The sequence below is a fragment of the Strix uralensis genome, chromosome 6 (assembly GCF_047716275.1).
Source record: "Strix uralensis isolate ZFMK-TIS-50842 chromosome 6, bStrUra1, whole genome shotgun sequence".
Taxonomy (NCBI): Eukaryota; Metazoa; Chordata; class Aves; order Strigiformes; family Strigidae; genus Strix; species Strix uralensis.
Window position 1 is genome coordinate 19,195,490 of NC_133977.1, and position 12,703 is coordinate 19,208,192.

The window sequence follows — 12,703 nt, forward strand, 5'->3', positions numbered from 1 at the left end:
GGTGACTTTTTTTGAAATGTTTATTCTGACTGAAGTCCTGTTAAAAGTCAGTTTTAATATTTTGTTTTAAAAAATTTCTTCTTTGGTCTAATCTCAATTTAATTTAACAGAAACATTCTGTTATATACTGGGGTGGTTTTTTTGGTCTCTTTCTGAATGTAGCTGAGCATAGAGTTGCCCAAGTTCATGTCATTCAGTCTTTGAAAATGTAACAGCATCAAAAGTCTTTATGGTCTAGTCCTGGTAGGACTGGTGCACTGCTGTACCCAAAAGCAGAATAAGATTTCTAGTCAGACACCAGTGTTTAATTAATGTTCAATAAGATCACATGTGTGGAGATCTGTGCTACCAGATCTGTTAATTTGAAATCTATTGCCTTCATTCCTCCCTGTGTAATAGAGGGTAGATAGCACGTATTATAGTTAGGATTGATGAATAAGAACTTGAAAATATATAAATTTTCAAGTTTTTATTCATCAATCCTGACACTGAGAATAAGTAAAGCAGTGCACTTTATTTCAGGGGAGCCAGGATTTGTGGACTTTGATCTTTTGAATGTCATGACCCCACATTTTCTGTAACTCTGTGCTCCAAGGTCCCCTTTTATGAGCTTTTAAAAAAATTCAAGCAGACGCCATTTCTTTTATTTTTTTTCCAGAAGTTATTTAAAATGCAGATCTGTAGCAGCCAGCTAGCTATTAACCCATCTAAGTTTATTTCTAAGAATAATAGCAGGGAAAATGCCACTGAAATACAGTTTATCAGTCTTTTAGGTTGTATTTGATCTGGTGATGTCAATAGCAGGCTGCCCTCCCTCTGGAGTCAAGTTGCAAACCCTCTTCTCAAAGGTAATTAAAGCTAAGCACACAATTACAACAGCCCAGATTTGTTCAGGCTTGCTGGCTGCCCACTGTCTCATAGCACCCAATATCACAAAAGCACTGTGTTGAAATGAAAGGATTATTTATCTCAGAGTCTTATGCTGTGTGTACGTTTAAATGCTGCAGAGGAGGTGGATTGTAACCTTAGGGACTAAGGTAAGCATCATGGCACTGATTAACAGTGGGAAGCCTTTACGGGACTACATGGTCTCATGGTCTGTGTTTTATTATGCTTTTGCTTTGCTATAACCACATGGTTGTGTGGTTATAGCAAAAACCTCTGCAGGTTCTGAATATTGTAAGGTACTGGTGAGCTTGTAGTATCTGTCTTCCATTTCTAAATGGCCTACAGAACTCTGATCAGAAACGCAACTCTTGTGCTCTTTTCACAGCCAGGTTAAAGTACCTTTATTTTTATTTTTAGGTGAGAGAAGTGCTGAATCTGGCTGCTACTTTCTTGAGTGGGATGATGTCTCTGTGTTTTTTGTGTTTCTGGGTACAGTACGAAGTGCACTGGTAACTTGTAAAGCTCAAGAAATGGAGCTCTCACTTGTGCCTTGCCGTGACTTTTATGAGTGTGGGCCCTGAAAAGAAGGAGATGTAGTATGGCATCTGATTAGGAGAAAGTTGAAATCTTCCAGGAAATACTATGAAGACATTCTTGTTGCTTTAGTTAGGGGCAGTAGGAAGAATTAGAGAAGTTTGAGAAGGAGGAGCTTTTCCCTTCCATAGTATTAACTAGGAAATTATGAAAGACTACTTTTTTTTTTTTCTTTAAACTACTTCTAAGCCATCTAGGAATTTCTTCAGTAAACCAATCTTAGAAGAAGGTTTATATCACTTGGACTTAACTTAAACTACATGTGTGGTAAATCTCCCCACGGCCTTTACATGTTTGACCTCTTTTGGATGGGTGCCTGTATGCTGCATGCCCTATGCTGTGGCAGAGCAGTTAAATTCAGTGTGGAACGTAGGCTGCAGGGACAATGTTATGAAGGTTTTAAAATCTGTCTTTCTTCTTTGTCTCATTGTTTCTTATTTCTAAACGGAAAGATAGCGTTTCTTCTAAAAGCATGTACCTAGCTATGGAAATGATAGCAACTAAGGGTAAGATTGTGACTGAAATTGTGACCTTTTGGATAGAAAGGGGATGGACTGGATGTTCAAACTTTTTTGAAATTTCTGAATATTGAAAATTTTAATTGGAAGGAAACCTAGATTTCATTCAGTAGAGATCTTGGTTCCCATTGGAGATAGTTTCAGTAGACCACTTTCAACAACCTAAATTAGCTGTTGTTGCAATCTTTTATCTGACAAGTATTTAGGGAGCAGTACCAATAGAAGAACTTACAAAAAGAGAGCAAGAAGCAACTTGGATAACTGTATTTTCTAAAGGTGATTGTGTAATATGTGGGAAAAACAAACAAGGTGTCAAATTCTCTGAGCTATGATGACTTCTAAGAGAGTTGGAAATTGTCTAATGTGGTTAAGTGATTAGACACATTTGTGAGGATGCATATGGGTCTAGACCCCCTATTACCTTTGTGCACAGTGTTGCTGAGCTGGTGTGTTGGAGTACTGAAATGGAATGAGGACCAAGAAGCCAACTGCAGACATTAATCCCCCAAATGTAAAAGTTAAGGCATAATGGTTTTGACTGACTAATAACCAAACGGTCACCCAGCAGCATTCCTGGTGATGGACCTGTTTGGTTTTAGTGGATAGCAACTCAGTACCTCCTGAAAGAAAGTCTGTGTTGAGTCTCACTGAGTGTTAGGTGATGAGCTCAGCAGTGACAGAATTCAGCATAAGAGTTGGGTTTTGAGAAACTTCAGTTGTATGAGAGTTGAAGTTACAACAGACTCTCTTAAAAGCTAACTGCAACCAAGCCCCATCCCTCGAATTATGAAACTCTTAAAGTCATGTAAATTGGGCTTTTTTGCTCCTCTTCCTTATTAGGGAAGCTTCAGTTTGTAATGAAACATTGTGTTAAATCAGAATCTTGAACTGAGAGGAAAGGGAGTGCAGCGCTTCATCTTGGCACACCTGAAGGCTTGATGCCCAGCATCTAAGAATATGCACTGAGGGGCAAAAAACAGGGACTGGCATGGAAGTTGCACCATGCTCTGGACAAGATTGTGAGTTCAGTAGGCATGTGGGATGTCCTGTTTTTAGTTAAGGTGACAGCAGAAAAGCAAACAAATACCCTCTGTCACTGTGCCTTTGTGTTGGGAGAGTGGAAAAGGCAAGGGGAGGGGCCTGGTTTGAATAAATCCAGAAAAAAGATCCTAAGGATTTCAGAAAGATCTCCATTAGTGCAGATGGAAAAAGAATAGAGAACTGAAAAAGACACGGCTGTTTTTTGTCATACCTGGAAAACTTCAAAGTGAAAACAACTCCAACGCAGTGTTTCCTAGAAGCAGATAAGAACAGAAGATGGGGCAGAGCTGCTCACTTGGGCTGTGGGTACCAGAGGGAGAGTCTTGAGCAAGCCACGAGATTCTGAGAAAAAGAAACTGGGATAGACTGCAAAGCGCCAGCTGACTTTAATGCAGGAGGAGCGTTACATTTATTAATAGTTGTCACTGTTGGATTGCAATAAAATTCAGTTTACTGAGCTTGATGGTGTTAACCTATAACATGCTGCTCTGCTTTCCAGTCAAATTGTCTTGGTTGCTTTAGAAGTCTAGACAATTAGCTCTTTTAAGAAACTAAAGATAAATATTTCCATTCTACCTATAGATAATAGCAAATTGCTGTTGTACTGCAGCCAGCATGTTTCTTCTAAATATAGTGAAAGATGTTCCTTAATTTATTTAATTGCTTAGACTTGACAAGGAGCCAGTGCTAACAAACATGCTTTGATACTACACTTGATTTGGGAATATAAATACTGCAAAAAAAATGTGTGGAGCATTGTAACACAATTACTATAAAAGGCAGTATGTTTTGCAGGTGTGCAAGTTCTTTCTCAGATACAAGAACAGAAGTGGTGGCTAAAGGAGAAAGAGAACCGGAGTGTATCACACGTTCTGCAAATCCAGGGAGGGACAGGGCTCTGCCAAATGTTATGATCAGGCAATTGTAACACATTTATTTAAGGAAAACGCAAGATAATCTGTTCCACTTCTAATTATTGGACTTGACTTCTCACTCCATCTGTTCTGGTATGTTCTGTACAAAACCTACGGGGATTCCTGTTGTTACTACAAACTATTAGAAATGAAGTGCAATTGCAAGGAGAATAAGATTTTTCTTGGTTAATGTTTTGATGCATTTGTCTCTAAAATACTAAAATTCCAGTTTCCTATTATTATGCCTGTACCATTCCCCCCCTCCCCTGCTAGGTAAACATCATTATTTGTTCTCCATGATTTTGATGTACTAAATGTAGAGATTAAGGAAATAAATAATGACACCATTCTTTTGAATATCAATATTATTATAATAGAAGTTTTCAATATCAGCTTTTCCAGGATTGTCTTCATATCAAGTATATGCATAGTATTTATGATCTATAGTTTACATTTTTATTCTTTTAAATGAACATCCTTCAGTCGTAAGGTATTAGAGATGGAAAACAATTAGGCAGATGAATATTAACAATTTATGGAAGTTAAAGTAATTCCAAGTCAGCCCTAATATTTCAGTGAGGAAGTGTCTGATCTAATAAAGATTTGCTTACTTGTAAGTACAAGTAGGTTTATGTTTTTATTTTTAGAATTCTTATGTGAAATACATGCAATATATAGCTATACTTATTTTCTGCTTATAAATAGTTATATATAATTACCAATATTAGGTAAGTGATGGTTGACTTTTTGGATTGATTAAATGCTAGAGCTTCCATTCATTTCAACAGCACCAGATTTCAATTTATTTTTGGTATTGACCTAGTTGGTGGAATCCTACATGTATTTGAAATGTAGAAATACCTCATTTCACGGTATCTGATTTTATACAAAAGGAGAATATGGAATTCTGTTAGCACGCCTTCATAGAACATTTATTTGTAGATGGATAATAATGGAAATACTAACTTCATGCTCAAGCATACTGGAAATCATGTTTTAATTTGTAGGGAGAGAATTATTTTCATAATCTGACATGGATTTAAATAAGTCATTCTTGAGCAGAAAGAGCTTGAACTGTACAATATATAGATAATTTGTACATTGCAGTGAAGTTGTGTCAAATGCCTCTGGGTTTGCTGAAACATCTACTGGAAAAATAAACTCAGAATGGAGTGCAAAATACTTGGCATGTCAGTTTGTATCCGTATGTTGCTATGGAAGGCTAGACCTGGGCCAGTGCTTTCTTATCACTTGTCTTATGAGTGTTACATGGAGTAACACTTGTTATTATGAGTGTTCTTGCTTAGTGCTGTTGAATAGCCATAAGCTCTACAACAGTTCTTGCTGCCTGTCCTTGTAACTTCTGAACAAACCCACATCTTTTGAGGATTTACCCATTTTTAGTTCCCAAACATGGATAGGCATGTACAGTTTGTGCTTTTTAAATCCGTTAATAATTCGATGGAAGGTCTGACTGCTCCGCTGATATGTGAATAATGTTTAAGAGGTATGAATTCAGTTCACTCTCCCAAGTTTTAAAAGATGCATGTGTATCAGTAGCTCTGATGGTAAACATATCAACTCCCAAAGGAGCTGCATCCTCATTCATTAGTGAGTTAGTTTGTACAGTGCCCTGAGGGCAGAGAAGGTCTTAGCATTTTTCCTATTGTCAGCTGCAGGCAGTGCCATGTCTCATATATACTGGGCTTACTGCTTCAAGTTATTTTTAAAAATAACTTGCCTGGATAGTGAGTTATCTCTTAGGATCATGTTAATTTGCCGTTTGGGAAAATCTCTTGAAGTAATGGTCTTATCTCTCCTTGACTACTTTACTTTTGACAGAACTGTAGTCCCTATGGATATCGTCTCATTTATCATAATACCATATTATGAGGAAGCAATGTTTGTTCTGCTGAGTGAATCCTGAAAAAGAAAATCTACTAAAATGCTGTATTTATTCACATTGCTTTTTATTTAAGAGGGGAAGAATGTCTTAAGGTTTGCCTCCATGAGTGTTATTAATGGAATACTTCTAGAGTAGCTTTCCCCTTAAGCATTTTGATATCAACACCTGCTGTTCAGAAACGCAGAATTATTTACTTGCACTTAACTTATTCTTATCAGTTTATCTTAGCAATAAACAGAAACACATGATATTCTCTAATACCAATGTATAGTTGAAACTAAACAAACAAAGTTAGAAAAATTCAGAATCCTGTAAACTGATCATATTGAGAAGGAAAAAAGACTAATTTTTATAGTAACTATTGGGAAAGATCTCAGGGGCTAATGTCATATAAATACCTAAACTACAAAATGTAGTGACTTGCAAGTGATTGATTTTTACCTGTCATTTATGGGGGGAAAGAACCCTGTAGTGAAAGCAGGTAGATCTGGGGCATGTGCAATGGGGGCATCAGATATAAGGGAAGAAAGCTATTTTTTTATGATGTGCATTTCTGTAGTTAGGAGGGGGTTTTTTATAAACATAATTTCATTGTGCCAATCTTCCCATAAAGCTGCCTATAAGAAAGTGTCTTGTGCAAGTTGGGGTTTTTGTGGTGGTGGTGGGTTTAGGGTTTTTTTTTCATTTTTGGCAAGGCATAGGTGATAGAGCTGAAGAGATTTTTATTCAATATGAAAACCTAGGCACTACCTCTGGCTCTAACCTGTTTCTAAAACTGTTTTTTGAGCCACATGCTGAAGTAAATATTTCTGACAGTGTTCAGAATTTCCACTGACAACTTAATAAACTGTACTGAAACTGTAGGGTCCCAGAAAAAGCTCATAGATGAACACATGCAGAATTATCTCAGAATCCTTCCACGGAGCTGTTTCAAATATGTCCTGCCTGGTCTCTCCTCTGGAGCTCTGAAGGAAAACACTGTAAATGAAGATGACAGTGTGAAGTCTAAAGGCGGGCTGGCTGTGCATAGTGTGGTTGCAGTCCATAACGAATTCAGTCAATGTGGGCAAAACGAAAGGAACAACGTTCCATCCACCTTTGAAGGGATACTGTTGGGTTAAACAGTGTCTGAAAAACACTGCACTGAAAAGGTCAGGGGAAGAGAAAGCCCAGTACTGACCCATCCTATCAGTTATACTGCTGCTGTGCCCTGGCCAGATGAGACTACTCAATACTGCTGTAGAAAGTAGAGGTTGTTCATAGCTGAATTATGTGACCATTTTCAGAGATGAAAAAGCCAGTGTAGCCTGTCCATAAACTGAAAACTCACAGTGTAATGCTCATAAGTGTTGGTGGGTGTGAATAACTCAAACGAAGTCCCTTTGAAGTTTTCCCAAGTACTGTTCATGGCACAAATTAAAACAAAGGCAGCCACATGCAATCTGAGGTGGATGTAGATTGTCCAGTTCACAGAAATTAGTCAACTTCATACTTCTATTAAGTCCTGATAGCACTTAAGTTACTCTTGCACTGCTCTTGTTCTGAGTGTGGACTGCCTCCTTGCATCAGAGGATTAACACATTGTAGTAATATATCTTCAGGTAATAGAAAAAGGGGAGACACTTGAGCATGGCTTTAGATTTCTCTATAGTTGCCTTTAATGAAGACTTCGGAAGAGCATGCTTTCAAGTCTGGAAAGTAATTAATTTCTTCAAGTATGCTTGAAATTGTTCACAAAATGCCTTTTAGATGAGTAAGTTCTGTGATGGAATTGGGTTTTTCATGTAATGGTCTAATACTGACCCAAATCAGAGGAATTAACGTGCAGACATTACACCTTTTATTTTTGTGTTTGTCAGTGATAAAGAAAAGCACTTAGGGAGAAAATTGTAAAGTAATACTTTCACAAATAGTTTTCAGGAGGTACAAAGGGAGAAACTGTGTGCTTAGACCTGAACTTGACACAGCTCTTACTTGAAAAAGATGAGCAGTGACTGTTAACCATGGCCAAAGTTAACTGTGATTTGCTTCTGCCAAAACTGCGATCTTGCCAGTCTTGGCTTCTGCAGTTTTTCTGTGAAGCCACAAAAGAGCTGCAGGGGGTTGTTGGTGTCATCTGCCCCCTTTCTGGCGCCTGGCTGAAGGCTGTCTCACTGGCCCCTGAGACTCATCTTGCCATAGGAGTGACCAGTGCAAGACTCTCTAGTTACTCCCCCAAGATACCACTTTCACTGCTTAATCTATTCATTACATGCCTTTTTTGTTAGAGACGGATCAAATTTGAGTAAAGATTACAACGTTTCAACTTTTACAAAAACATCAGCATCCCAGTGTGTTGCAGTGTGTGTGAAGCCACATCTGTATGTGGCTAAAGGGGAGCAGCGCCTATTACACAGGGACTTGTTTTTCAGATAAATATGTGTAGGAGGAAGAAAAGCTTTTAATAAAATGAGACATTTTGGATCATCTGCTCAGATGAAAACCTCTTTTCCTCCTCTTAGACAAGGGTAAAAGGGACCAGTGAGGATTAGTGCCTTTTGGCAAAGTCTGACTGCAGCTTGTATCTCCAGTACATACATCTCCCATGCCATGGGAGTCAAAATTGAAGTTACAAAGGTAAAGCACTGTTTAAAAATTATGAAGCTGAAATGAGCAAATGAATTTACAAGAAAGGTCAGTTATATTTATGCTAAAGATTTACAAGTAGTTTAAAACAATCTGTGTTTGACATGGTAAGTTGTCTTTATCATTAAAATGCTAATGAAATGGTAAACATCTGTTAAATTTATGAAGATAATGAAGCTTGTCAGCTACATCATTCTTGTGCCAGTATTCCTGCTTAGCTCAGGTCTGCATACAGATGTGGTGGAGTGGTGGTGAGACTCTATTTGACCATTGGGAACAATGCTAGTGCAAAACTGGCCCTGTTCTGTTTGATTTAATGATTTTGTTCTGAAGTGGTTCTACCTGTAGTTTAGGTCCTCTTTAGCTGATCATTATTCCAGAGACTTTCAAAGGTGGGTCTGAAAATCGAACTTCAGTCAAACGGCTTCACTGGTATTTGATTTGCAATAGTTGAAGTAGTAAACTGGTGAACAAAAGTGAACAAATTTTTTCTTATTAATGCCTCCATTGATCGGTCTGGTAGGTGTGTATGTTTTTTATTCTGTACGGGCTCCGAATGTATCCGAGTCTACTGGTCATATATTACTCTGGCAGCAGAAACACCTTGGACGGCAAAACTGTAGGCAGACTTCAGATGTCTTTGTTGCATGAATTGATCTGTACTCAGCCAACGAGTACAAAGAAGATTGCATTGTTTGCAGGAGGGTGCTAATTGTTTTTTAATTTTTAAAACTTTCCTGCCAAATTTTTTCAATACCTTGGTTAAAGACAGCATCAGAAAGCTAGCTTAACTTTGTTTTTAAATGTCAGTCACAATTTAACTCTATTCTATTTTTTTTTCTGTAAAATTTAGTTAAAATATGTAAGCATAGCTTCATTGAAGTATGTATATGTAAAGAGAGGACATCTTTTTTAACTTCATGGATCTATAATTGCTTATGAACTTCAAAGAGAAACTTGTAGAAGTTAGATTGATGATGGCACTTTATGGGCTTTAGGTAATTGAATACAAGATAGCTGCTGTTTGAATACAACTCTGAAATCCAAATTATGTAAATCTACTGTTTCAGAACCAGCTAGTAGAAATAATCATTTTTGCAGTTGAAGATATTTTCTTTGGATAAATCCTCTGACACGCTGCTTTCCTATTGATGCATTTTCTTCGTTATGGATATGAAGAAGAAACTATAGGCATGTTAGCCTTTAGCTTTTTGACGTTTGTGACTCCACTTGAATAAGCTTTGACTTACAGTTAATTAAGCACAACTGTCAGTGAGTTTCATGGGCTTATGCAGAAATAAACCTTAAATTTATGAAAGTATTGGGGTAGGAGAAGGGAGAAAATATTCTGGGAAAGTGTCTCAAGCACATTTTTTCTTTCAAGTTGTGCAGCTCAGTTGGGATAGTGTTCAACAGATCTCTCTCCATAGTTGTCAATGACCCATCTTTGTGCAATCATCACACTTTTCCTATAGGAGAAACAAAGAATACATTATAGCCTGCTATTCATCTTCTAGACCATAATATAATGTTTACTGTGCTGCAGCTGTGATCAAAATGACTGTCTCTCCAGCATCTACAAAATTTGAGCTCAGGGCTAGTTGTAAGTGGTTGGTCGTCCAAAAAAATCCATGCAGCCCCATCTGGCTTCTGAACTCGGCTTTCCTCTTGGATAGCATAAGATGGGTTTGAAATTGTGTCTGTGGAGGCAGGATGATGAGATGAAAAGGAGGAAAAATTCTACTCTGTCTTAAATTTTGCATGTCCTTAACAGGGAGAAAGGGAGATCCCTTAATGGAAGACTGGTACTCAGGCAGCCCATATGCATTGCCTGGCATCTTGCAAATAGATGCAAATGATATGATTTTATGGGAGAAGAGAGGGAAAATTGCTTGTTTACTTTTCTCCTTCCCCCCCACCCCCTTCCTGACTACATTTTAAATGGTCAGATAACTTCTATGAGAAAAAGCTTAGGTATTGTGTGAAGCTCTGCTTGAGACCAGAGAAACTCCCAAGAGGACTGTTATGCTCCTAGCTGATGTGCTGGCCATGGGTGAGTGGGAGAAGGAGGTAATTATGGAGAAATTCTGGCAGAGGTAGGAGAGACAGAGAGTGACTCACCCTCCTTTAGAGGTGTGGGACACTTGTGTTCCAGTGCCTGCTCCAGTCAGTGTTGAATTATTTATTCAACCCAGAAAGAAGAAACTGAGATTTTTTTTTTTCATTTTGTTTTTTTTTTATTTCAATGAGGGAAATTTTATTTGAAATCTATTTTGTATGATTTCAGGAAAAAAACACTCCCACAGGCGTAGCTGGAGGCTGTGTACTAGGCACACTATTGTGTGAATAGGGCAGATAGCTAGTTAAAAATGAATATTTGGACATCTGTGCCTTCCCATTCCTTCGGGGTCTTTCTGGGGAATGATTCTCAAGTGGTATACAGAAAGAATGTCAGTATGCAGGCTTCTAGAAAGCTCTTGTTTGGAGGGAAAGATCTGGGCTCCAATTAAGGAAATGAAAGTTTGCATTGTATATAAGGAGTTGTGTTTGTTTATGTGTTAGCTGATTATTTAATTGTTGTTGGTCTTCTAACATTTGCCTTGCGCTGTAAAACGGAAGGCATTTTTTTACATGTTAGGTGAAATGGTGTTTGTGCAGCACCTGATAGTTACTGTCAGAAGAGGAAAAAATAACATGCAGCTCACTATTTGGAAACAAACCTCTGGATTTCATCTTGTGGTATTGTCTGTGCTAGCTGATCTAATAGGCAACCATGAATTGCAAAACATCTGACTTTCATGCGTGCCCATCCTGGCCTTTTTGGCACAGAAGAATTTTTCAGCTTTAGAAAGGATTTATTCTACCTGCCAGTGTGATTTATATACCATATGTCTCCTCTTTAGTGTGTGAGTATCCATGGCCATAGGGAAGTGCTCTGCCTCATCTGCAGTGTGTGAAAATAGGTTTCTTTTAATGATATTAACTCCTACAGAGCCACTTTATTACCCCTCTGTATTATTTTTTCTTGGCGGTTGTGTCAGCTATACTATGTGTGATGTGGAAAGGAGAATACTATGAATTCCTGGTTTTGTTTGCTCTTGGCAGGCGCTACTACACTTCCCACCCTTGTGCGCACACCTACCTTGATGATGCAGCCTTCCCTGGATATCAAACCCTTTATGTCCTTCCCTGTGGACAGCAGTTCTGCTGTTGGATTCTTCCCAAATTTTAACACAGTAAGTAAAGGTGTTTCCACATTTAGTTTCAGTGTATGCTTTGCAAGCCAGTTCTAATATCCGCAGTTGAAGCTGCCTTAAAAAAGTGCATCGCTGACACAATTCTAGAGAACCCTTTTTGTCTGTGCTGTGGTGGTTGCTGTTGCCTTGTGTGAAAGGCTTAGACTGGTACCCAGCAATCTTACTAAGCTAAGTGAAGCAACTGGAGGATCTTGTTAATTCTGTATAATAACAATAAAGTCTAAGATTGAGCAGCCAGCCAATGTGAAAAATGTGAATCTGCTATTTTTAGTTTATAGTAAAGCATCTTGGATTTTTGCAAAAAAAAGTTATTGACAAAATAATGCTCAATGCTTCTATACTTCTCCATGTTTATCAGAGCAGCAATAACAAACCCACTCTTTTCTGTAGCTCCCGCTTCTTTAACAGCTCATAAAATGGTTCTGAATGTTATCAAAATGCTGTTTTGCTATCAGACTTCATCATTTGTTTAATTAATTATTATCTTAAATGCATTAAGTACACCAAAACCAATATTTTGCATGTTGCCACTCAGGTTTCCATGTGTGGAGGTAATTCAGCATGGAACGAGTCGCCAAATAGTAAGCTAATAGCAACAGGAAAGAAATTGCTCTGGGTCATTTCTGCCAAGTCAGCGAGTACGATCTGTTCGTACGTGACCGTTGCCTGAACTGTACAGCATCGTACTTGTCACTGTAATTGCGGGGGGGATGGAAAGGAAAGCAGTGTTACCGTCGCCAGACAGTGATCAGCTGAACCACTGCCAAGTGTTTCCTTTTGCAAACTCACCTTCTGTCTGAAGTTAAAAGAGCAGGAGGATATTTTTTTCTTCATGAATTGCAAATACATCTTGCTGACAGACCTGTGCTACAGCACGAGGTGCTGTGGGATGGTTATGAGGTAACGTATTAGCCAGTTTCTTTCAAATGTCAGCAGCTCAACACATATTATAAACAGTAG

At 38.2% G+C, this 12,703-nt stretch overlaps 1 protein-coding gene across 6 annotated transcripts in view; it reads left to right on the forward strand.

Moving 5' to 3' along the window:
* The window catches only part of ZNF385B (zinc finger protein 385B), a 172,612-nt gene that overhangs the window by 102,216 nt on the left and 57,693 nt on the right, over positions 1 to 12,703 (forward strand). For 5 of the 6 annotated variants that reach the window (XM_074873067.1, XM_074873068.1, XM_074873066.1 and 2 more), the window contains exon 3: positions 11,592 to 11,722. The exons of the other annotated variant lie outside the window; for it this stretch is intronic. In XM_074873067.1, the coding sequence (XP_074729168.1) occupies positions 11,592 to 11,722 (131 nt within the window). The remainder of the gene's footprint in view (positions 1 to 11,591; positions 11,723 to 12,703) is intronic. 6 annotated transcript variants of the gene reach the window in all.